This window comes from Muntiacus reevesi, chromosome 1 (genome assembly GCF_963930625.1).
Source record: "Muntiacus reevesi chromosome 1, mMunRee1.1, whole genome shotgun sequence".
Taxonomy (NCBI): domain Eukaryota; kingdom Metazoa; phylum Chordata; class Mammalia; order Artiodactyla; family Cervidae; genus Muntiacus; species Muntiacus reevesi.
Genome location: NC_089249.1, coordinates 9,167,090 through 9,189,554, shown reverse-complemented (window position 1 = coordinate 9,189,554; position 22,465 = coordinate 9,167,090). Strand labels below are relative to the sequence as shown.

Sequence of the window (22,465 nt, the reverse complement as noted above, 5' to 3'; positions counted from 1 at the left end):
AGCTTCACAGCAAGAAGGAGGCAGTAAGTGAGAAGAAAAGGAGACCATGTATAATCCAAAAATTGAATAATCAGGACCTCACCTGAGATTGTCTCTTGAGATTTAACTTGTCTTAAAGCTTCTTTTCAGATAGGTATATATCCATATATTTTAAATATCTCAGTTTAATTTATAGTAAATGGACATGTATTAATAATGAATTTTGTTAAACGTAATTTCATTTACAATAATGAGCACATTGGGCATACAATATAATAGACAGTAAGTTTTATGATCTCAAAAACCAAAATAAAATCAGTTGAAAAGTTCTTTCAATAACTGTCAATATCCAGGGCTTTCCTGGTAGCTCAGTGGTAAAGAATCCACCTGCCAGTGCTGGAGACACGGGTTCCATCCCTGACTGAATGGCATTCGATCCCATGCCTTGGAGCAACGAAGCCCAGCTGCTGATTCTGTGCTCTAGAGCCCGGAAACCACAACTACTGAGGCCGAGAGCTGCAGCTACTGAAGCGCTGCCCGCCCTAGAGGCTGTGCTGCTCAATAGGAGAAGCCACTGCGATGAGAGGCCCCACACTGCAGCCAGAGAACAGACTCTGCTCTCCACAGCTAGAGAAAGCCTGCACAGCAGTGAAGACCCAGCACAGCCAAAATAAATAAAATATTAAGAAAAAAAAATGTCCTGCATGGTTAACAAAATATAAGTGAAAGTGTGGCCTCTATACTTTTTAAGATGCAGAGCATTTTTAGGCATTAATAATATGCAAAGAGATTTGAAATTTTCAAACACTATTAGCCCATCATCACATCTGTAAGAATAATGTCAGATGTGGGATATAGCATATAGTTCCCATTTTCTTTTATAACAAATTTTTCCTTCAGTAGTCTCAACAATTGGGTTATTGAGCAATGCAAACAAAATCTCTTCTATGAAAACACAATTTGCAGTAAGCTGTACTCACAAGTAACTTACAAGGAAATTAGTTAGGAGTTGATTGGTTGGTTGGTTGGTTGGTTGGTTTGCATTTTTTAAAAAATCTCCTGGAGCAATGTTTATGTGAAAATATAATCAGAAAATTAGTACTTTCATCAAGAGGTAATTCAGAGAGCTTTACAAATAAACCTAAGATTCTCATTGATTACAAAAGAAGGCTTTCTATCTCCAGAACCCTTAAAACACTCAGAGGCAATTATACCATTAAGGTCTCTCTTTCTATGCAGAGATTATCTCACTTCCTCATAATTAGTATTTCCTGTTTATTGAGACAGACTCCATTCAGAAAACACACATTTTCCACCCCCCACCCAGCCTCGCCTCCCTGTCACACTCCTCTTTCTCACTGTCCTTTTCTCTCTCTGTACCTTAGAACCTCTTTTCCTTGCCATAGGTTAACAGTTGTGTTTTGGGTTTGGTTTTGTTTTTTAAGTATAGTTGACTTACAGTATTACATTAGTTTCAAGCGTACAACTTTGATATGTTCATGGCTTATGCTCTATATAGTGAAAGTGAAAGTCCCTCAGTCATGTCCGACTCATTGTGACCCCATGGACTATACAATCCATGGAATTCTCCAGGCCAGAATACTGGAGTGGGTAGCCTTTCCCTTCTCCAGGGAATCTTCCCAACCCAGAGATCGAACCCAGGTCTCTTGTATTGCAGGTGGATTCTTTACCAGCTGGGCCACAAGGGACGCCCAAGAATACTGGAGTGGGTAGCCTATCCCCTCTCCCACAGATCTTCCTGACTCAGGAATCAAACTGGGGTCTCTGGTTGCAGGTGGATTCTTTACCAACTGAGCTATCAGGGAAGCCCATTCTCCATATAAAGTCATTATAAAATACTGGCTGTATTCCCTGTGCTGTACATTACATCCTTGTAACTTATTTATTTTATAGCTGGCAGTTTGTGCCTCTTATTCCCCTTTGCCTATCTTGCCACACCCCCTCCCACTTCACTCCCTTTGGTAACCCCTAGTTTGTTCTCTGTATCTGTGAGTCTGTTTCTGTTTTCTTATATTCATTTGTTTGTTTTATTCTTAAGACTCCACATATAGGTGAAAATACACAATGTTTGTCTTTGTCTGCCTAGCTTATTTCACTAATCATAATAGCTTCCAGATTCATTCATATCGTTGCTGTCAAATTTTTGTTCTTTTTTTGGCTGAGTAATGTTCTGTTGTATGTATATACCACATGTTACCTTCTTTATCCATTTATCTGTTTATGAACACTTAAGTTACTTCCATATCTTGGCTGTTGTAAATAATGCTGCTACAAACATTGGGGTCATATATCTTGTCAAATTAGTGTTTTCATTTTTCTCAGATATATACCCAGGAGTGGAATTGCTGGATCATATGGTAGTTCTGTCTTTAATTTTTTGAAGAACCTCCATACTGTTTTCCTTAGTGGCTGCATCAGTTTACAATCCTACCAACAGTGTCCTAGGATTTATTCTCTCCACATCCTCACCAATACCTGTTATTTCTTTTATACAATAACCATTTTGACAAGTGTGAGGTGATATTTCATTGTGGTTTGATTTGCATTTCCCTAATGATTAGTGATGTTGAACATCTTTTCATATGCCTGTAGGCCAGTTGCACGTCTTCTTTGAGGAAATGTCTATTCAGGTTCTTTGCGCACTTTTTAAATCAAGTTGTTTGATGTTTTGATATTCAGTTGTATGAGTTTTTTATATATTTTGAATATTAGCACCCTCTCAGACATATTATTTGCAAATGTCTTCTCCCATTCAGGAGGTTGCCTTTTTGTTTTGTTGATTGTTTCCTTAACTGTGCAAAAGCATTTAGGTTAGATTAGGTTCCACTTGTTTATTTTTGCTTTTATTTCCCTTGCCCAAGAAAACAGATTCAAAAAAGTATTGCTAAGACTTATGTCAAAAATGGCAACCCACTCCAGTACTCTTGCCTGGAAAATCCCATGGGAGGAGCCTGGTAGGCTACAGTTCATGGGGTCTCAAAGAGTCAGACATGACTGAACGACTTTACATACTTACTTACTTACTTAAGACTAGAACACGGAGAAGGCAATGGCACCCCACTCCAGTACTCTTGCCTGGAAAATCCCACAGACAGAGGAGCCTGATAGGCTGCAGTCCGTGAGGTCGCTAAGAGTTGGACACGACTGAGCGACTTCACTTTCACTTTATGTCAAAAAGTATACTGCCTGGGTTTTCTTCTAGGAGTTTTGTGGTTTCAGAACTTACAGTTAGATCTTTTTACAAAATAAATCCATTTTGGATTTATTTCTTTGTATGGTATAAAATATTCTAATTTCAGTCTTTTACATGTAGCTATCTAGTTTTCCCAACACCACTTATCAAAGAGACCGTCATTTCCTCATTGTATATTGTTGCCTCTTTTGTAGTAGATTAATTGACCATATGTGCACAGGTTAATTTTGGGCTCTGTTCTATTGCATTTATTTATGTGTCTTTTTTCATGCCATACCACAGTGTTTTGATTACTGCAGCTTTGTAGTGTAGTCTGAAGTCAGGATGTTTGATACTTCCAACTTCATTCTTTTTTCTTAAGTTTGCTTTGGCTCTTCAGGATTTTTTGTGGCCCATACAAATTTTAGGATTATGTGTTCTAGTTCTATTTAAAAAAAAAAAAAGTCATGGTGTTTTGATAGAGGTTGCATTGAATCTGTAGGTTGCTTTGAGTAGTATGGACATTTTAACAATATTAATTCTCCCAATTCATGAACACAGGGTATCTTTCCATTTCTTTGCATCGTCTCCAGTTTCCAACACAGTTGTATTTTGATGGCATCTGTCATACAAACTGTTATTTGCTGATTATTTAATAGCATTTACTATAAAAAAAATAATAGCAGAAGGAAAGAAAACTTGGAAAATCTAGTCATAGGTTTTTATATTTTTAGTTGAAGTGTTAGAGGTATAGGGAAGGAGCTACAGATGGTGGAAGATGAGGGAGCTTTACATCACCCTTGGCAAGACTACGTGAGAGAATTTGGTGCTAAAACTCTGAAGGAATAGAAAACTATTGAGAGTAGAAAGGAAAAGAAATAGGATATGACTGTTCCTTTCTTCTCCTCCAGAAGATCTTCCCAACCCAGGGATTGAACCTGGGTCTCCTGCATTGCAGGCAGATTCTTTACTGTCTGAGCTACAGGGAAGTCCTATGTAAACATATATATGTAGGTGGATTGATGATGGGTAGGTAGGTGGGTGGGTGGATGGATGGATATGTGGGTAATATGCAGGAATATATACAAACCCATGTTTTAAAAAGTATTTTCCATCTACTGGGTTGACAGCCCTGGAGGACTGAATCATTGTCTTTTTTGTCGCTCTCGAATTGCATAACGTGGTGATCATATGTGAAAGACATCCCATAAATGTTTGTCAAATAAGACTATTATTGTCTGCTTAATATCACACTTTGAAAGCATTAAAGATCACTTAGCTAGAAGAAGAGGCAAGGCAAGAATAAAAATTTCATGATTGTCTCCTCCAGAGGTCCTTCCATCCACCACACCATTTCAAACACAGATTATTTCAACCCAAGAAATGAGAGAGAAAATGTCACAGTCAAAACGTGAATGCAAGTTCAAACAAGGATTTCTGGAATTGTGGGAGCTGAAATTGAATGACACGCAGACACACGTGCCTTGATGCTCTCAGGTGGAAAGTGTTTAGAAATTATTACCAGGGAAGGGGAAAAGCTTTCACATTTCATTGCAATTTTGGTTCTGCAGAAGAGAAGAGAACTGATAAACTTCCGTCTCAGCTTCCATTCTGGGCATTCAGAGCGCTTGGAGTTTCTTAGAAGAGGTCCCTCCGGAGGTAGATGAGCTCTCTAGACTTGCATGGGAGCTGCTGTCCTCAGATGGCAAACATCTTGCAAAGGAAAGGGGGGAATAGTCTGTTTTCTAAAATAGAATAGGGGTTCCACATCCAGGGTGGAACTGTTTCACCCAAAATATTATTTAAATAAAATTAAAATCCCTTCCTAACTAAAAACCCAGAAGTAAGAAGGATGCAGTCCCACAGTGAAAACTAGAATCGCCTGCGTGCTCCGCACTGCCGTATGTGTAACCACTGGAGGACTCCAGCTACATGTGTTATTTCATGTCTGTCAGCCAAATCTGAACTCCAAAATATAACAAATGCAAAATGTGACACTGAGGAACATTATGTGGGCTTGTGATTTTCCCTGGAGGATGCGGTCCAGCAGGCAAAAAACGGATTGAGATTTCATGTGGAACGTGGAGACAGACTGTCGCTACATGGCTCTCTTTCGTGACCCACATGCATTCCTGCAGCTTTCTTTGGGGTTTTTCATATAGTGTCTATGCAAACATGGCAACAAAAATGGAAGTTGAAGGGTGATAGCATTTTTTTAAAACATGTGGAATGTTTTCTGTCCTGAAAAGGAGCACAAACTAAATTTCCAACAGCGAGGAGAGTAGTTAATGAATTATGACATAACTTCTCTAAAACCCAGTGTGGTAATAAGGAGTTACTTTAAATTCCTACCAAGAGTCGTATACTTAGGAAAGTTCTTTAGGTTTAATACTGAGTGAAAAACATTAAGGTGAAAATTGTACGTACATTATGACCACCACAAAGCATAATTATGGGGACAAAATGAAAGGAAATATAGCTAAGCACTAAGCGCCTAGGATAATCTCTTCTCTTATTTGTTTCTCTGTATTTCCTGTCTCTATAACAGGAAGGCAGTATTGTTCTTATAATCAAAACATTGTTTAATTTTTAAAAAGCAGATAAAGGAAAAAAGCATGTTTAATTTATATCACAGTAAACTTAACATGTTTAATTTATATCACATTAAATTTTCAAAGGAAAAAAAAGTCTGGGTACCCTGACTTCCAATTTGCTATGACATATATTCTGATGTGAGCTATTCAGTGTGAGGGTAATGTCATGATATTGTCTAGCAGAATTCCCACAGCTAAACCCAGAAATGTAAATGACAGTGACATAATATAGCATTGTCACTCAGTACAGTTACTCTCCTATTGCTGGAGTGTACCAGGTGGTTTCTGAAGTTTTTCTTTTCGGTTGCTATTGGAGAAGATTCCGAATGGGAATGAATGGGAACCGACATGCAGGCCTGCATTGTTTCAACAACACTCCTTCCCTTTGGCCCACGTTTCTCATGAGAGTTACGATGAAAACCAAACCAAGCATTCACTTTAACTTTTCACCTACTGGAACTCAGCGGCTGGAACCACGTTCTTATCTTCATGTGTATAATAATTTATTCTTAGTTAATGGTTTTGGAGAAGGCAATGGCACCCCACTCCATTACTCTTGCCTGGAATATCCCACGGGCAGAGGAGCCTGGCAGGCTGCAGTCCATGGGGTCGCGAAGAGTTGAACACGACTGAGCGACTTCACTTTCTCTTTTCACTTTCATGCATTGGAGGAGGAAATGGCAACCCACTCCAGTGTTCTTGCCTGGAGAATCCCAGGGACGGGGGAGCCTGGTGGGCTGCCGTCTGTGGGGTTGCACAGAGTCGGACACGACTGAAGCGACTTAGCAGCAGCAGCAGTGGTTTGCATGCTCACTTGTGTGCTCAGTTGTGTCTGACTCCTGTGTGACCCCAGGGACCATAACCCACCAGACTCCTCCATCCGTGGGCTTCTCCAGACAAGAATACTGGAGTGGGTAGCCATTCCTTTCTCCAGGGGATCTTCCTGACCCATGATTTAACCTGGATCTCCTTCATTGCAGGCGGATTCTTTATTGCCACCAGGAAATCCAGTTAATGGTTTGGTGATCTAGTATTTATACCCAGTTTCTCTGAGTTTCCTCTTTGAGTCTGCCAAATAATTTGTGACAGAAACCCACTATTGTTTTTTGAGCTGAGCAGAATTGACTCAAAATCTTGGAGTAACTAAATGCTCAGTATATTACCATTAGTCTACCTTTTACTCCAATAGGGTTTCTTCCTTTTACATGCAGTTAACTTTTCACCCAAGCGGTGATGAAATCCATACAGAATTCTATACTCACACAGTAATCGTTGCTCTGGCTCTTTGAAAACTGAAGGTTTACAGGCTGACTGGTTGTGAGTTACGGTGCCTAGGGTACAATTTTACTTATAATGACAATCACTCAAGGCAAACCCAACCGCCTTTGGACTTGACTTTTCCATCATAACTGTCTTTCTTTGGAGTAGTCTCTCTGTTATTGCCTTGCCACTTGGATTTCTTATTGTCAGCTTTGGAGTTTTGAAACCAGATGTCTACCTTCCCTACCTCTCTAATATTAGTCAACTTGGATTGAATCTTGGGTCAATGAGGACTTCTTGTCCTTTGGTATATATGCATTTTGCAAGGAATTCTGTAAGGTACGTGCCTGAGCTCTTTTGATCTGAAGCTTTAACTCTGCTATAAGCCTTGTCCAAAATCAAAGCTGTATTATTTTAATGTTTTCAGATGATTGAGACCCAGTATAAATGTTTTGAACACGATAACTCAAAAAAAAAAAAAAAAAGAAGAAGCACTAGCTTGAGAACCATTATAACGTGTAACCAGTAGTATGTGTGTGTGCTCAGTCGTGTCCGACTCTGCGGCCCCACGGACTATAGCCCATCAGGCTCCTCTGTCCATGGAATTCGCCGTGGACTGGGTTGCCATTTCCTACTCAGGGGATCTTCCTGACCCAGGATCAAACCCACGTTTCCTGTGTCTCCTGCAGTGGTAAGTGGATTCTTTACCACTGAGCCCCCTGGGAAGCCCAACCAATAGTGTAACTAAGGCCAAAACCATAGTATAACTAAGGTTGATAGCAACCAGAAGAGCCTGTGGTGAGTGGTAAAGAGCAGGTTCATAATCAGGTGCGTATTCCAGCCATGATATCCATTAGCAGTGAGACATTTGACAAATAACAGTGTTTCTAAATCTCAGGTTTGGCTTCTCTAAAATGGGAGTGATAGTGTTATTGTAAGAATTAAAGGAGATATTTACACATATATAAATGCACTTGGCACAATTTCTGGCACAACTAGAACATAGCAGATGTTCAGTAAATGTAATCATCACTACCTCCTATAACATGATCATTTCTAGTAAGGAAGGGGAGCTACCCAGGCATAGGTGACACAAGTCACATTCTGTGTTAGCTAGCTCATTCTAGCTGCCTATCTGTCTGTCTCGCTTTTGGGGGTAGTTCTGTGGGGGAGGCAGCAACAGTCCAGTGTGGAGGAGGGCCTCAGTTTACTGCCTATTGGAGATTAAATGGGATACTTTCCTTTAGATTAGGTCTGGTACTGCACTAATAGCTAGAAACCAGACCCATTCCTACCAGAGCATGTCGCTTCCATGAGGATTTTTCTGAGGTTAACCACATCTCTTCCTGCAAGTCATCACCATGTTTGTTTGACATGATTAACTTTATAAAAATGGCAAGTCCCTGTTTCGCCGGGTCAGGTTTCCATGTATCCTTAGAGACTGTTAGCTGAAATGAGCGCCCTCTGCAGGTTGCATCTTGTATGTGCAGGGCACTGTGCTGATTCCGCTCAGTCTCACTCTGTCTTCCCAACGGCACTTGAGATGGGGCATTAACTTCCTCATTTTATAGGCAAGAAAACTGGAAACAAAAGAGTCAGGTAACTTGCCCCAAATTGAGTTGTCAGAGAGTAAATCAAAAGCAGCAATGGAGGTTACACCCACTCAGTTTTACCACGGTTGTTATTTAGTGTCAGTTATTTGTCAAAATAATTTTGAATGTTTTGATTGCTATAAGAACATTTCTTAGCAGGATTCAGGGGTCCGGGATAGCACCATCACCATCAGATTCAATTCCCTCCTGAGAGAAAGGCAGAAAGGATTTTGTGGGAGAAATTTATATTTAATAGAAGTTTTAACCAAGTAGTTGAGAATAAGAATAAAAGGGAATAAGAAAATGTAGTGGTTTTTAGACTTGCAAATACACTTGAAAAGGTTAATGTTGTATTTTTCAGAAATGGAGGCTTTCTTTGATCTTGATGTTTAAAAAACAAGAAACAATGCAAGGGCATTTCTCTGGATTGTACGAACAGTATTGTCTGCAAGTAATCTGCCCTGGGACTGCATTTATTTAGCATATTTATAAATCATCTGAAAGAAGGAGTATATGGTGAAATTCCAGATTTGCAAAAACTACTAAGTTCCTCCAGGTAGTGAAATGCCAAGCTGGCTAATATGAATATAGAAAGATAACACAAGCTTCCATGAATGGGCAGAAGGATGGCAGATGGGCTTCTGCATGGACAACTGTAAGATAAGGAATGTATGAGAAATCATTCAAACCATCCTTCCAAATTAAAAGGCTTTCAACTATCAGCTCTGACCGAATGAAGAGGTTTTCCAGTCTGTGTATATTTTTGTGCCTCGTTATTCCTACTGCAGCTATGCGGCCAGCCACAAATCAAGAGTGCTTAGAAAAGGCATTTTTAAAGGGGCATTAGAAGCAGGAAATGGTATCCTGCTTAAGTGTAGTGCCAAAGTTCGCCTATACCTGGATTATTCTGAGTAATTTGTTCAGCAGACCTGAAGCAGTTGAAATAGGGGAGGAGACAGTACAGAGAGAATGGACTAAAGGGACTGCTTTATGAAAAGAGAGCTGCTTTATGAAACCAGCCTGCCCAGATGAGGATGTATCAGTCTGGGGGAGATGAAGGTTTATAAAATCAGAGGGAGGTGTTGCATGTAGACAGACCTTGATCAACACTCACCATCCCCATCCTCAACAGACATGGGTCAGAGAGTGAATATAAAAAGGAATTGAACAAACTTACAGTTAACAAAGGGGAAATGCAGTGGGAGAGGGATAAATTAGGAGGTTGGGATTAACATATACACACTACTATGTATAAACTAGATAACCAACAAGGACTTCCTGTGAAGCACGTGCTCATGTGTGCTCAGGCGAATCTGACTTTTTGCAGCCCCATAGACTGTAGCCCACCAGGCTCCTCTGTCTGTGGTGTTTTCCAGACAAGAAATACTGGAACAGGTTGCCATTTCCTGCTCTGGGGAGCTTCCCAACCTAGGGATCAAACCTACATCTCCTGCATCTCCTGCGTTGGTAGGCAGATTCTTTACCTCTGCGCCACCTGGGAAGCTCTTACTTATTATGTATAGCATATGCACAGTATTTACACTCAGTTGTGTCCGACTCTTTGCAACCCCGTTGATTATACAGTCCATGGAATTCTCCAGAGCAGAATCCTGGAGTGGGTAGCCATTCCCTTCTCCAGAGGATCTTCCCAACCTAGGGATTGAACCCAGGTCTCCTGCATTGCAGGCAGATTCTTTACCAAGGGAACTCAATACAATATTCTGTAATAGCCTGTATGGGGAAAGAATTTGAAGAAGAATGGATATATGTATAACTGAATCACTTTGCTGAACACTTGAAATTAACACAACATTGTAAATCAGAGTTGACATTGTATATTCCAATATAAAATAAAAATTTTAAATATTTTAAAATTCAATTTTAAAATAAAAGGAATAGAGCATCATGCTAACTTAAAATCAAAATCAATTTAGGCAGAGAGGCCAATAGGCTACTGACAAATAGGGTAGCACAGAATGAGTGCCAGAGAAATACCCCCCTCAACCCTGTAAAATTTGAAGAGAATATTTAAAAAAAATCATTTTCACAATGGGTCATATACTTTTGGAACTAGTTATCCAACAAGAATTGTTCTATCCTAGTACCGTATATGTGTAGGAAAGAGGTGAACATATTTCTTATGAATGGATTTATAATTTGCTGTTTTTAAAAAGTCAGTGGTAGTTGGAGATATGCCCAAACTTTGCTGTTTGCCTATGAGTAAAACAAGTTTTGGAATCAGGCAAACCAAATTCAAATCCCAGAGCCATTGGCTCTTTGGTAGCCTACTTCACCACTCTGAACCTCAGTCTCCTCTGCTGTGAATCAAGAAGCGCACCTTCCCATTAGGAATGCTGTGATGAAGGAAAGCGAGCAATGTGGAGAGCTCTGGGAAGGGCTGAGGACCGAGGCTCTCTGCAAGGCTTGGTTTCCTGCGTCATCTCTTTGCACTTTGCTCTTTGCAGTGTGCTGTCAGACTCAAAAGTCCCATCCTGGGAGACCCCAGTCAGCAGTACTTGATTCTATCTCTACTTTTACTTTCATCTGCCTTAATATTCATTCGTCCATGTTCATTGAGCTTCCATTATTTCAAACATTATTGGGGAAATGATGATGAAGACATACCTGCTCTCTGGACACTTACCTGGGCGAATGTTTTTTTTTTTTTTTTTGAGAGCTTCCCTGGTAGCTCAGCTGGTAAAGAATCTGCCTGCAATGCGGGAGACCTTGGTATGATTTCTGCATCAGGAAGACCCCCTGGAGAAGGGATAGGCTCCCCACTCCAGTATTCTTGGACTTCCCTGGTGGCTCAGATGGTAAAGAATCTGCCTGCAATGCAGATTTGATCGTTGGGTTGGGAAGATCCCCTGGAGGAGGGCATGGAAACCCACTCCAATGTTCTTGCCTGTAGAATCCGCATGGACAGAAGAGCCTGGCGAGCTACAGTCGGTGGGGTCGCAAACAGTCAGACACTGGCAGGGCTGTGTTACCTGGGGGTGCCAGTGTCAGCTGCTCAGTCGTGTCCGACTCTGCAACCCCGTGGACCGGACTGTGGTCCGCCAGGCTCTTCTGTCCACGGGAGTTCTCCAGGCGAGAATACTGGAGTGGATAGCCGTTCCCTTCTCCAGGGGATCGTCCTGACCCAGGGGTCAGACCCGGGTCTCCTGCATTGCAGGCAGATTCTTTACTTCCTGAGCCACCAGGGAAGCACCTTCCGGGGAGGGCTACACAAACACCAACCCTGCAAATAAAGTTGTTTAGAGACTGCTATGAAGAGGCTCACGGGGTGGAGCGAGGAGGTGGGACGGGCCTTTGTGAGGAGGCCACACTGAAGCAGCGTTTAAACGGATAAGAAAGCATCATCTGAAAACCGCAGGAGAGGCGGTGGGTCGGGGAGCCAGGGGAGCACTCCAGGCAGATGGAGAAACAGGGGTAGAGACCCCAAGGCCAGAATGAGCATGACTGTTCAAGGAACAGAGAAGGGCCGAGGGGAGAGCGGCAGGGAACAGAGAGAGAAAGAGCAGCCAGCCCCGTCGGGCCTGGAGGCCAGGTCAGGACTTGGGTTTGCTCTAAGAGCCGTAGGAAGCTAGTGGAGGGATGAGGCCCGACTCACGCTTGGAGAGGGCTTGTGGCTGCTGGGTGGCGAGCTGGACCCGCGGGCAGCCCGACTGCCGGAAGCCCTGCCCCGCTCCTCCTCTGCCTCGCTGCCCCGGTCCTCTCTCCGTGGCCTCGCGGGGACACACGGATCTCACGCCTCATCTCTCCCGGTGCAGAGTAACTTTGCACAAATCTCTCCCCTCCTGCATCTTACAGGACAAGTAAGGATCATTTTCCTCAAGTGAAGTATTTAATCCAAATATATATGTCGTTTCAGGTTTTAAAAATCAATTTGATTGGCCACAGGAAACGTATCTTGGCATCTCTGGGAGACAGACTACACGACGACCCGCCACAGAAGCCCCCTCGGTCCATCACCCTCAGGGTGAGTACCACGCGTGCTTTTTCTGCCCTCCACTCGTATCCTCAAATACTGTGCTGTGCAGTAAGATGGGAATGACTGAAGTGGTGGGTCAGGAAGTGCAGGCTGTTTTCCAGGTAGCTTACCTTATCTCTGCAAAAAGCTTTCTTGCCTTTGATAGCGTTTTCTAAGACAAGATTTGTTTTTCTCGATTGGCTAAATATGTCTTTTTGAGATTTAGATAAACATCTGAAAAGGCACCACCTTTAAAGAATCTCTCTGCTGCCCCCCATCCCACACTCCCCTCAACACAGAGAGGAAATGAATTTTCTGTCAAACTCCTCAAACCCACAGAAAGAAAATCGATGAGGACCAGAGTTAAGTAAAAGATCGATTTAAAATTAACCTTCGGGTCTTCTGTTTTTTAAGAAATGAGTTGTTCGGTTTTTACCCACTTCAAAAATTAAGAATAGAGAATCTGGACTTTAGTAAACTGTTTAAGCTATATTTTAGAATTATGGGGTAGAAAAACTAGAGAGAAACCATAGGAGGAAGAGAGAAGTGAAGTGGAAGGGAAGGAAGGCAAGAAGGAGCAGAAGGAAAGAGACAGAGAGAAGATTCCAGGGAGAATGGTCCCAGGAAGGAGTAACCAGCAGTCTCTGGTGCTTATGAGGCCCATAGGAACTTTTCAAAAATTCACCATAAAGCCGGAGTCTCCATGACCAGTTGGAGAGTTCCAACTCTGTTCTCTTTATTGAGCCCTGTACTTGCTTGCTTCTGGTTCCTTTTCTGCAAGTGTCAGAAAGGGTAGTGATAATAAATGAACTCAAAAGTGGCACTTAGATGTAACTGCCAGCAATGAAATGCCGCTGAATGTTTCTTATCAGTGGATTTCAGCAAACAGCATAACTACTGTCAGGGTAGCAGAGGATCAGGCAAGAGAGGAGCTGTTAAGATTTTGAGGCTGATTCAGTTTTAAAGGAGAAGAAAATACACAAAGACTTCAGAAAATGCAAGCGAATTGGCTCCAGGAGGGAGCCATGAGAAAAACTGATGACTAGGGGAATTGGGATATATTGGGTTGTTTGGAAGCTGGTTGAGGGCTTTGGGAGTAGTGACAATATTAAAAAAAAAAAAGGACCTGTTTTTCCTCCCTCAATAGAAGGAGCCTCAGATAAACTAGGGGAAAATGAGCTAGAAAGGGATTACTGTTTTGCCTTCATTTTGCTGCATGAAGAGGAAAAAGATATAGGCATCCTCAGTGCAACCATCCTAAATGACCCTTTAGAGGAGTATTCCCTGCTACGTCCCCTACTGTCTCTCCTTCCTCTTCTGAACCTCTCCCTCTTGCTCTCTAGAAGAGACTTGAGGAAACAGCAAATAAGTCAAAGAAAGAGGTTCCCAAGAAAAAAATGCAGGACCTTATTAATCCATCAGAGGTGGTCTGGAATGTCTTGGGGAGAAGTAGCTGGAGAACCAGCATGATCCAGTCCTCCTCTTACTCACAAACACCAGAGCCCAGCTCTCTGCCACCCTTTATCTTACCTCTCAACTGGTTTCCCCCAGTTGTCTTTGCCATCAACGCCTGTCCTCATGCATTGCTCTGGAGTCCGTGCATGTGGCATGCCATTTCCAGATCATGTCCTCTCCCCAGCCTGATGGCCAGGCTGCTCTTTGAGGGAAGATCAAGACCCACGAGGTGCTATTTTAGCTGTCTCCTCGTGGCACCTACCGTAATGAGGCCACTCTGTTCCCATGGAGACACAGTTCCCTCCCTTGCAGATACGTGTGACAGCGTGGGGGTGCCTGGCACACGTGTGCCTCTCTGCTGAGATCATCCATGATAGAGGCTCAGAAAACAGAGCCTGGTTCTTTATGCTGTAAACCTTCGAGCTGAAAGGCTTAAGGGGGGACATGTTGATCATGCCATTAATAAAATGGTGGAATGTCATCGATTCCTCAACAGTTGATTTAAAAATGACTCCCCACTCCCGCGATGTGTCTTGTCAGTATTTCACAATTTTGAAACCAGAGGTCAGCCACAAGAACATGGTATTTATTTCATGATGTATTTCCATTCAGGAACCCAGTGGTAATCACACTCCTCCTCAGTTGTCTCCATCACTTAGCCAAAGCACTTACACCACTGGTGGCTCCCTAGACGTTCCTCACATTATCATGCAGGGCGATGCAAGGAGGAGAAGAAATGAAAACTACTTTGATGATATTCCCCGATCAAAACTGGAGAGGCAGATGGCCCAGGTAAGGTGTTCAGAGCCTCTGTGATGTTTTTGCCTTTTTCCTAGATTAAGTACTGCATTCCGATTTTGAACAGTCGCTTACAATGGATGCATATTGTATACAACCCAACTGGAATTTTCCCATTTTATGTCATGACTTTTATTCCCTGCTCAGTTGAGCTAGATTGAAACAGACCTTTCTGGGAATGGCGTGTAGACATAAATCACTGTTATCCAGTTCTTGACTGAAGATATTGTGTCTGGTCTCTTTGCACCCAGAAAGTCTTTGCTCTAAAGGGAATAATGCTGTGTAAGAATCAAATCACAACAAAAAGTCATAAAGGTCTAGATTACAGAATTAAATTGGTTGGATGACAGGGTGAAAGTCAGGGGGGCGGGGAGGAGTAGGGCTAACTCCAAGTGATGCTGTTAATTTCCTGCCAAATTTACACATTTGTATAGACTTGTGCAATGGGGACTAGTTGCAGCCATCTCATATTGTCACCTTGAGTAGCTGAAAATGATGCTGCTGCCTGACACAAATGCCTGAAGAGAGAGGTCTGTCCTGTTCAGATTTCGGGTGTGGATGTCTGGGTCTCTCCTGTCCCCAGGTCACTGCTCAAAAATTCAAGTCAGCCGTAACCAAACAGTGGTACTGTCGCTAAAGCACTTTCTGATGTCAGCTTGCTCTGCAGTGTCACCCCGAGATTCAAAGCTGTGGATCTGTTGACAACTATTGGCAGAATCAACTCTTTTCATCCTCATTCTAGGTTCAGACTGATGTGTTAAGAGACTTCTCTCTGCCTCCCACACCTAAGATGAGAATCTTGAGGTGAAAATTTGACTGTAATTGCTTTGCCTTGGTTGTTAAATATTTTTCTCTTCTGTTTGGTGAGATTGTGTTTTTTTAAAGCCTTTGGTAAACATTCAGTGCTGCCGCTCATGAGAGAGAAATGTGAAAAGAATGTTCTGGAAGCCGTGGCTATTCTGCCTACAAATGCCCTGGAGAGAAGGGGTCTGAGATATTGTCTCCTTTCAGCTTGCTCAGTATTGAATTGGTTTCAGGGTTCTTTGTGCAGAGAATAGCAGTGTTGGGATTATGGAGAATCTTTTATTGCAGGGAGGTGCAGAGACAAGAAAAGAATGATCTTCCCTCTCTCTCTTATTCAGTATTGTCTTTTAATCCTTATTACTGTTTTCACTGATTTTTTTAAAATAACAAATCTAAAATCTTTTTTCCCCAAAAATGTTCATATATTTTCTGTTTGTTAGTATTTGCCGACCACATACGTGGGTGAATTTCTCTAATGACAGCAGAGGCATTTGCTTTAACCTTGAACCCTGTAGTCTTTATGTATGAATACAAACTGGATCTTTCCTGAACCCTTCCCTACCCTGGATAAGGCAAGATCATTCATTAACAAGAATTAGCCATTATTGACCGTGCCAAATTCAGCAACAGAATCACCTGTCTGAACTGCTCATGCAATTTATGAAATTTCTCCACATAGTGCAGTTTTTTTTCAAAGAGGAAATTAATTACTCTTCTGCCTGAGCGTGAACCCTCAGAGGTAATCTAGCAATTGCTCCCTTATGGTCTGTCTGAGATTCACAAGCTAGGGGAAGTATTACCTTTTTGAAGAGTCGAGATCTTTTTCTTGTCGTTCCAATCAGAATGCATCCCTTTCAGGAATTGTCTTGCCCTTGAGAAAATTGAATGAACTTTTGTCTGGCCAGGTGAGAAAGGCGCAAATGCAGAAAGAGAAGTGAGGTAAGCAGCGGATGCGATGTGAGCTGGAAAGGGTCTCCCTCCCCGCCCCACCCTAGTGCTGTTCCCAGCGTTCAAATGACTGATGGAGACCCGGGCCTCCATCAGCAGCCAGGAGCTTATTAGAAGGTTTCTAAAATCCCACTGCTCAATATAGCGCTTTTGCTGCAGAGTAAATAGGAGATGGCACTACAGGAATCCGATCAATAAGAAGTAGAGATTTGGGGATCTCAACTCTTTATGTTGTGTTAATTGCAGTTTTTTATTTGTCTTGAGACTCTTTCCCAGTCTAGAAATGCTAGAAATCGTGGAGAAATGAATGGATACCTTTTTAAAATAGCGCCATTTCAAAGCTTTAACCTGTCAAAATATGAAATACTCTGTAATTTTGTTGTTGAATGGTTTTATTTATGTGACCGTTCCAACACTCAGCCACTCAGCTGATGTTTTTTCTTATTTTTCTGTTTCTGGTTGTTTGCTATAATAATTTTTTAAATCCATTTGCTTTTTTTAAAAAATATATAATCCATCATACTCTCTCTAGACCAAGTCTTCCCCAAAGTTATGCCCTTAGCCAGTGTAAACTTGAATTCAACTCTTCTTCCTAAGGACTTAAATTATCAATTAAAATTCCTGTACCAAAGCAGCTGGTTACACCTGCTTCCTGCTGGGAGCTCAGTCGCTGGAGTCCTTTCCCAATGGATTTCTCCTGAGGGGCTTACTGGAGGTTGGTTAATGCATGCCTCACCAGTCTTGTTTCCCACTAAAAGGTAGAAGTCCACCTTCAGGCTTTCTTACTTCCTAACAGAAAGGAAAATTCAGGTAAGAGAAAACCACCAGGACAAATCCTTGTTCACAGAGACCCCTCTACTGCTTCAGGTTTAGCTGAGCCCCCAGCAGAGTGATTTGGAATTCTAGCCATAGGCCAGGAACCTGAAGCTCTTAGTGGCTTCAGTAATTACAGGAACCTAACTTTCTTAAGGTTTGCCCAGCAGATGTGTGGAAGTGCTTTAACTTAGTAAACTCCTGCTTAAGATTAAGTTGAGGTAAATTTAATGTCCATTCTACGTGTTAAATTTGTTAGCATATATTTTTCAAAAGGTAACACAGTGTTTAGTTACTTATTTTCAATTGAAACCGTTTAAAATACCTTTCTTGAATCCAGAGAATTTTAAATAGCATGGCTATTGTTTGCTTTTGTTCTGACATAAGCAATGTTGTAGCATCAAATTATCTTACATAAATATGGGAGAAACAAATCAAGTTCAGTACTATTAAGATTTTTGAAACCATGAAATGTAGTGGTGTCAGCATGTGTAAACAATGGGTTTCCTATCATGCTGGAAACACTGGATTCATTAGCTCAGAAGTTCTGAAAGGCTTCCCTATTTCCACACCCCTAATAGATAAATGTCGCATTCACATTTGTATAATAATACCGTAATGTGTACAGAGCTTGCTTTTCAATTTCCAAAATGCTTTCACATCTGTTCTCTCATTTTAGCACAAACAAGGTGTCCTACACGACTATTTATGTGCGTGTAGCACATGGCAGATCAGCTTTTAAGTCCAAGTTCTATGGCGATAAGATAGTTAAGTGAAAAATATGAAAAATAATTACAGAAGGGAGAAAAATACTTCCAGTATTTAGGACCTAATCGACCATATTTAGAAATTTTCTTGAATGATACTTAGGATAAGTAAAAATGTTCTTGAAATAAATAATAAGAAGAGTAATGGAATTAATAAAATTTAGGGACCACATGCTCCAAAGTTATGAAAAAGAAAAAAGGATTTCCCAATGTGACACTTATAGCCATTTATTTATAACCAAATACTTAGGGAAGAATGAAATAATCCTTCTATTTTCACAAAATAAGAAAGACTCCTGAGCAGGGAGAGAAAACCCACACTAAAGAAGTTCTCGTGTTTTGACTGGTGTCATCTAAATAGAAATATCAATATTGCCTGAGGCAGTTACCTTACCTATGTACACAGACCTTAGAAGCAGACTTATCCACATTTCAAAGACTGGGAAACTGAGAAATTATGTGGCTTGGTCTGGGTAGCACAGCCAGAAAGAGAATCAGAACTTGCCTGAGGTGATATGTCGGGCACTAGAAAGGCTTTGTCTGCATTGCTTCTAAATCCCTAGAAAGTTCATTCAGTTGAATGTCTAATATATTTTGATCCAAACAGGATTACTTAATACGTACGACTAGATCAATTACTTCTTTTTTTAATTAAATCTACTTTAAAGTCTTTATTAAATTTCTTACAATTTTGCTTCTGTTTTATGTTTTGGGTTCTTGGCCGCAAGGCATTAGGCATGCGGGATCTTAGCTCCTCGACCAGGGATCACAAATCTGCAAGCCCTGTGTTGGAAGGCAAAGTCTTAACCACTGAGCCACTGGGGAGGTACCTCAATTGCTTCTTTATTTGAAAGCACTTTACATATTGTGTAAGTTCTACAAATGTTTGTTCTTTTGATACTGTTAGAAGAAGAGAAATGGAAAGGAGGCCACACAGAAGCCCTGCCGTGGCCCCACCTGTGCCTGGACTCCACGTGCAGTGTCTTATTTAAACCTCACCACCGCCCCCCCTAGGATTTCCCTGGGACTCAGACAGTAAAGCGTCTGCCTGCAATGCGGGAGACCTGGGTTCAGTCCCTGGGTAGGGAAGATCCCCCGGAGAAGGAAACGGCCACCCACTCCAGTACTCTTGCCTAGAAAATCCCATGGACGGAGGAGCCTGGTGCAGGCTACTGTCCATGGGGTCACAAAGAGTCAGGCACAACTGAGCGACTTCCCTTCCCCTTTCCTTCACAGCCCCCCCTATACTCAAGGAGCCCGGGTGAGTGAGCGCTTTGCCTCCCAGTTGCTGCATGGCAGAGCCCGAACACAAGCCCTGTCTGACCATGTCCTATTCTTCTACACCTCTAGTGGGCTACTTCTATTTATATCTTTATAACACTTCAATAAATACCAGTTTCCCATATGCTATGTCAGATCCTCTATCCGTAGAATTCTCCAGGCAAGAATACTGAAGTGGGATAGCCATTCCCTTGTCCAGAGGATCTTCCCAGCCCAGGGATCAAACCCGGGTCTCCTGCATTGCAGGCATATTCTTCACTGTCTGAGCCACCAGGGGGACCCATACGTGCATATAGATAGTGAACAGAACAAGGAAAATATCGCTGGTGGTTAGTGGAAACTTATGGAATCAGCTCATGGTTCTCACTGTAAAACTTAATTTTTCACATTTTATTTAATTGCAGTATAGTTGAATTACAATATTGTGTTAGTTGCAGGTGTACATGGACATCACCAGATGGTCAATACCAAAATCAGATTGATTATATTCTTTGCAGTCAAAGATGGAGAAGCTCTATACAGTCAGCAAAAACAAGATTGGGAGCTGACTTTGGCTCAGATACAAACTCCTTATTGCCAAATTCAGACTTAAATTGAAGAAAGTAGAGAAAATCACTAGACCATTCAGGTATGACCTAAGTCAAATCCCTTATGATTATACAGTGGAAGTGAGAAATAGATTCAAGGGATTAGATCTGATAGAGTGCCTGAAGAACTATGGACAGAGGTTCATGACATTGTACAGGAGGTTTGTGACATTGATCAAGACCATCCCCAAGAAAAAGAAATGCAAAAAGGCAAAATAGTTGTCTGGGGAGGCCTTACAAATAGCTGAGAAAAGAAGAGAAACTAAAGGCAAAGGAGAAAAGGAAAGAAACACCCATTTGAATGCAGAGTTCCAAAGAATAGCAAGAGGAGATAAGAAAGCCTTCCTCAGTGGTCAATGCAAAGAAATAGAAGAAAACAATAGAATGGGAAAGATTAGAGATCTCTTCAAGAAAATTAGAGATACCAAGGGAAATTTTATACAAAGATGGGCACAATAAAGGACAGAAACAATATGGACATAACAGAAACAGAAGAGATTAAGAAGAGGTGACAAGAATACACAGAAGAACTATACAAAAAAAGATCTTCACGACCCAGATAATCACGATGGTGTAATCACTCACCTAGAGCCAGACATCCTGGAATGCGAAGTCAAGTGGTCCTTAGGAAGCATCACTATGAACAAAGCTAGTGGAGGTGATGGAATTCCAGTTGAGCTATTTCAAATCCAGAAAGATGATGCTGTGAAGGTGCTGCACTCAATATGCCAGCAAATTTGGAAAACTCAGCAGTGTGCCCAGGAATGGAAAAGGTCAGTTTTCATTCTAGTTCCAAAGAAAGGCAATGCCAACGAATGTTCAAACTACCGCACAATTGCACTCATCTCAGACACTAGCAAAGTAATGCTCAAAATTCTCCAAGCCAGGCTTCAGCAATACGTGAACTGTGAACTTCCAGATGTTCAAGCTGAATTTAGAAAAGGCAGAGGAACCAGAGATCAAATTGCCAACATCCGCTGGTTATTAGAAAAAGCAAGAGAGTTTCAGAAAAACATCTACTTCTGTTTTATTGACTGTGCTAAAGCCTTTGACTGTGTGGATCACAACAAACTGTGGAAAATTCTTAAAGAGATGGGAATACCAGACCACCTGACCTGCCTCCTGAGAAATCTGTATGCAGGTCAAGAAGCAACAGTTAGAACTAGACATGAAACAACAGATTGGTTCCAAATTGGGAAAGGAGTACGTCTAGGCTGTATATTGTCACCCTACTTATTTAAGTTACATGCGGAGAACTTCATGCAAAATGCCAGACTGGATGAAGCACAAGCTGGAATCAAATTGCTGAGAGAAATATCAATAACCTCAGATATGCAGATGACACCACCCTTTGGCAGAAAGTGAAGAAGAACTAAAGAGCCTGTTGATGAAAGTGAAAGAGGAGAGTGAAAAAGTTGGCTTAAAGCTCAACATTCAGAAAACTAAGATCATGGCATCTGGTCCCATTCCTTCATGGCAAATAGATGGAGATATAGCGGAAACAGTGGCAGACTATTTTGGGGGGCTCCAAAATCACTGCAGATGGTGACTGCAGCCATGAAATTAAAAGGCAATTGCTCCTTGGAAGAAAAGCTGTGACTAACCTAGACAGCACATTCAAAGCAGAGACATTACTTTACAGACAAAGGTCCGTCTAGTCAAAGATATGGTTTTTCCAGTAGTCACGTATGAATGTGAGATTTGGACTATAAAGAAAGCTGAGCACCGAAGAATTGATGCTTTTGAACTGTGGTGTTGGAGAAGACTCTTGAGAGTCCCTTGGACTGCAAGATCAAATGTGTCAATCCTAAAGGAAATCAATCCTGAATATTCATTGGAAGGACTGATGCTGAAGCTGAAGCTCCAATCCTTTAGCCACCTGATGTGAAGAACTGACTCATTTGAAAAGACTCTGATGCTGGGAAAGATTGAAGGCGGGAAGAGAAGGGGACGACAGAGGATGAGATGGCTGGAGGGCATCACCAACTCAATGGACATGAGTTTGAGCAAGCTCCGGGAGACGGTGAAGGACAGGGAAGTCTGGCATGCTGCAGTCCATGGGTCAAAAAGAGTCAGACACGACTGAGTGAGTGAACTGAACTGAACTCTAGGTGTACAGCACAGTATGAGTCATACATACATGTATAGATATCTGTTCTTTTTCAGATGCTTTTCCCTTATAGGTTATCACAAAATATTGAGTATAGTTCCCTGGGCTGTACAGTAGGTCCTTGTTGGTTATGTTTTGTGTATAATGGGGTACACGTGTCCATCTCATCTTCCTAATTCATCCCCTCCCCGTTTTCCCCTGTGGTGATCATAAGTTTGTTCTTTGCATCTGTGAGCCTGTTTCTGGTTTGTAATAAGTTCATTGTTATCTTTAGATGTCACACATAAGTGACGCATATGACATTTGTCTGG

At 41.7% G+C, this 22,465-nt stretch overlaps 1 protein-coding gene across 3 annotated transcripts in view; it reads left to right on the top strand.

Moving 5' to 3' along the window:
• The window catches only part of ANKS1B (ankyrin repeat and sterile alpha motif domain containing 1B), a 1,071,061-nt gene that overhangs the window by 967,751 nt on the left and 80,845 nt on the right, over positions 1-22,465 (top strand). For all 3 annotated transcript variants that reach the window (XM_065937415.1, XM_065937407.1, XM_065937398.1), the window contains exons 18-19: positions 12,493-12,600; positions 14,659-14,838. In XM_065937415.1, the coding sequence (XP_065793487.1) occupies positions 12,493-12,600; positions 14,659-14,838 (288 nt within the window). The remainder of the gene's footprint in view (positions 1-12,492; positions 12,601-14,658; positions 14,839-22,465) is intronic.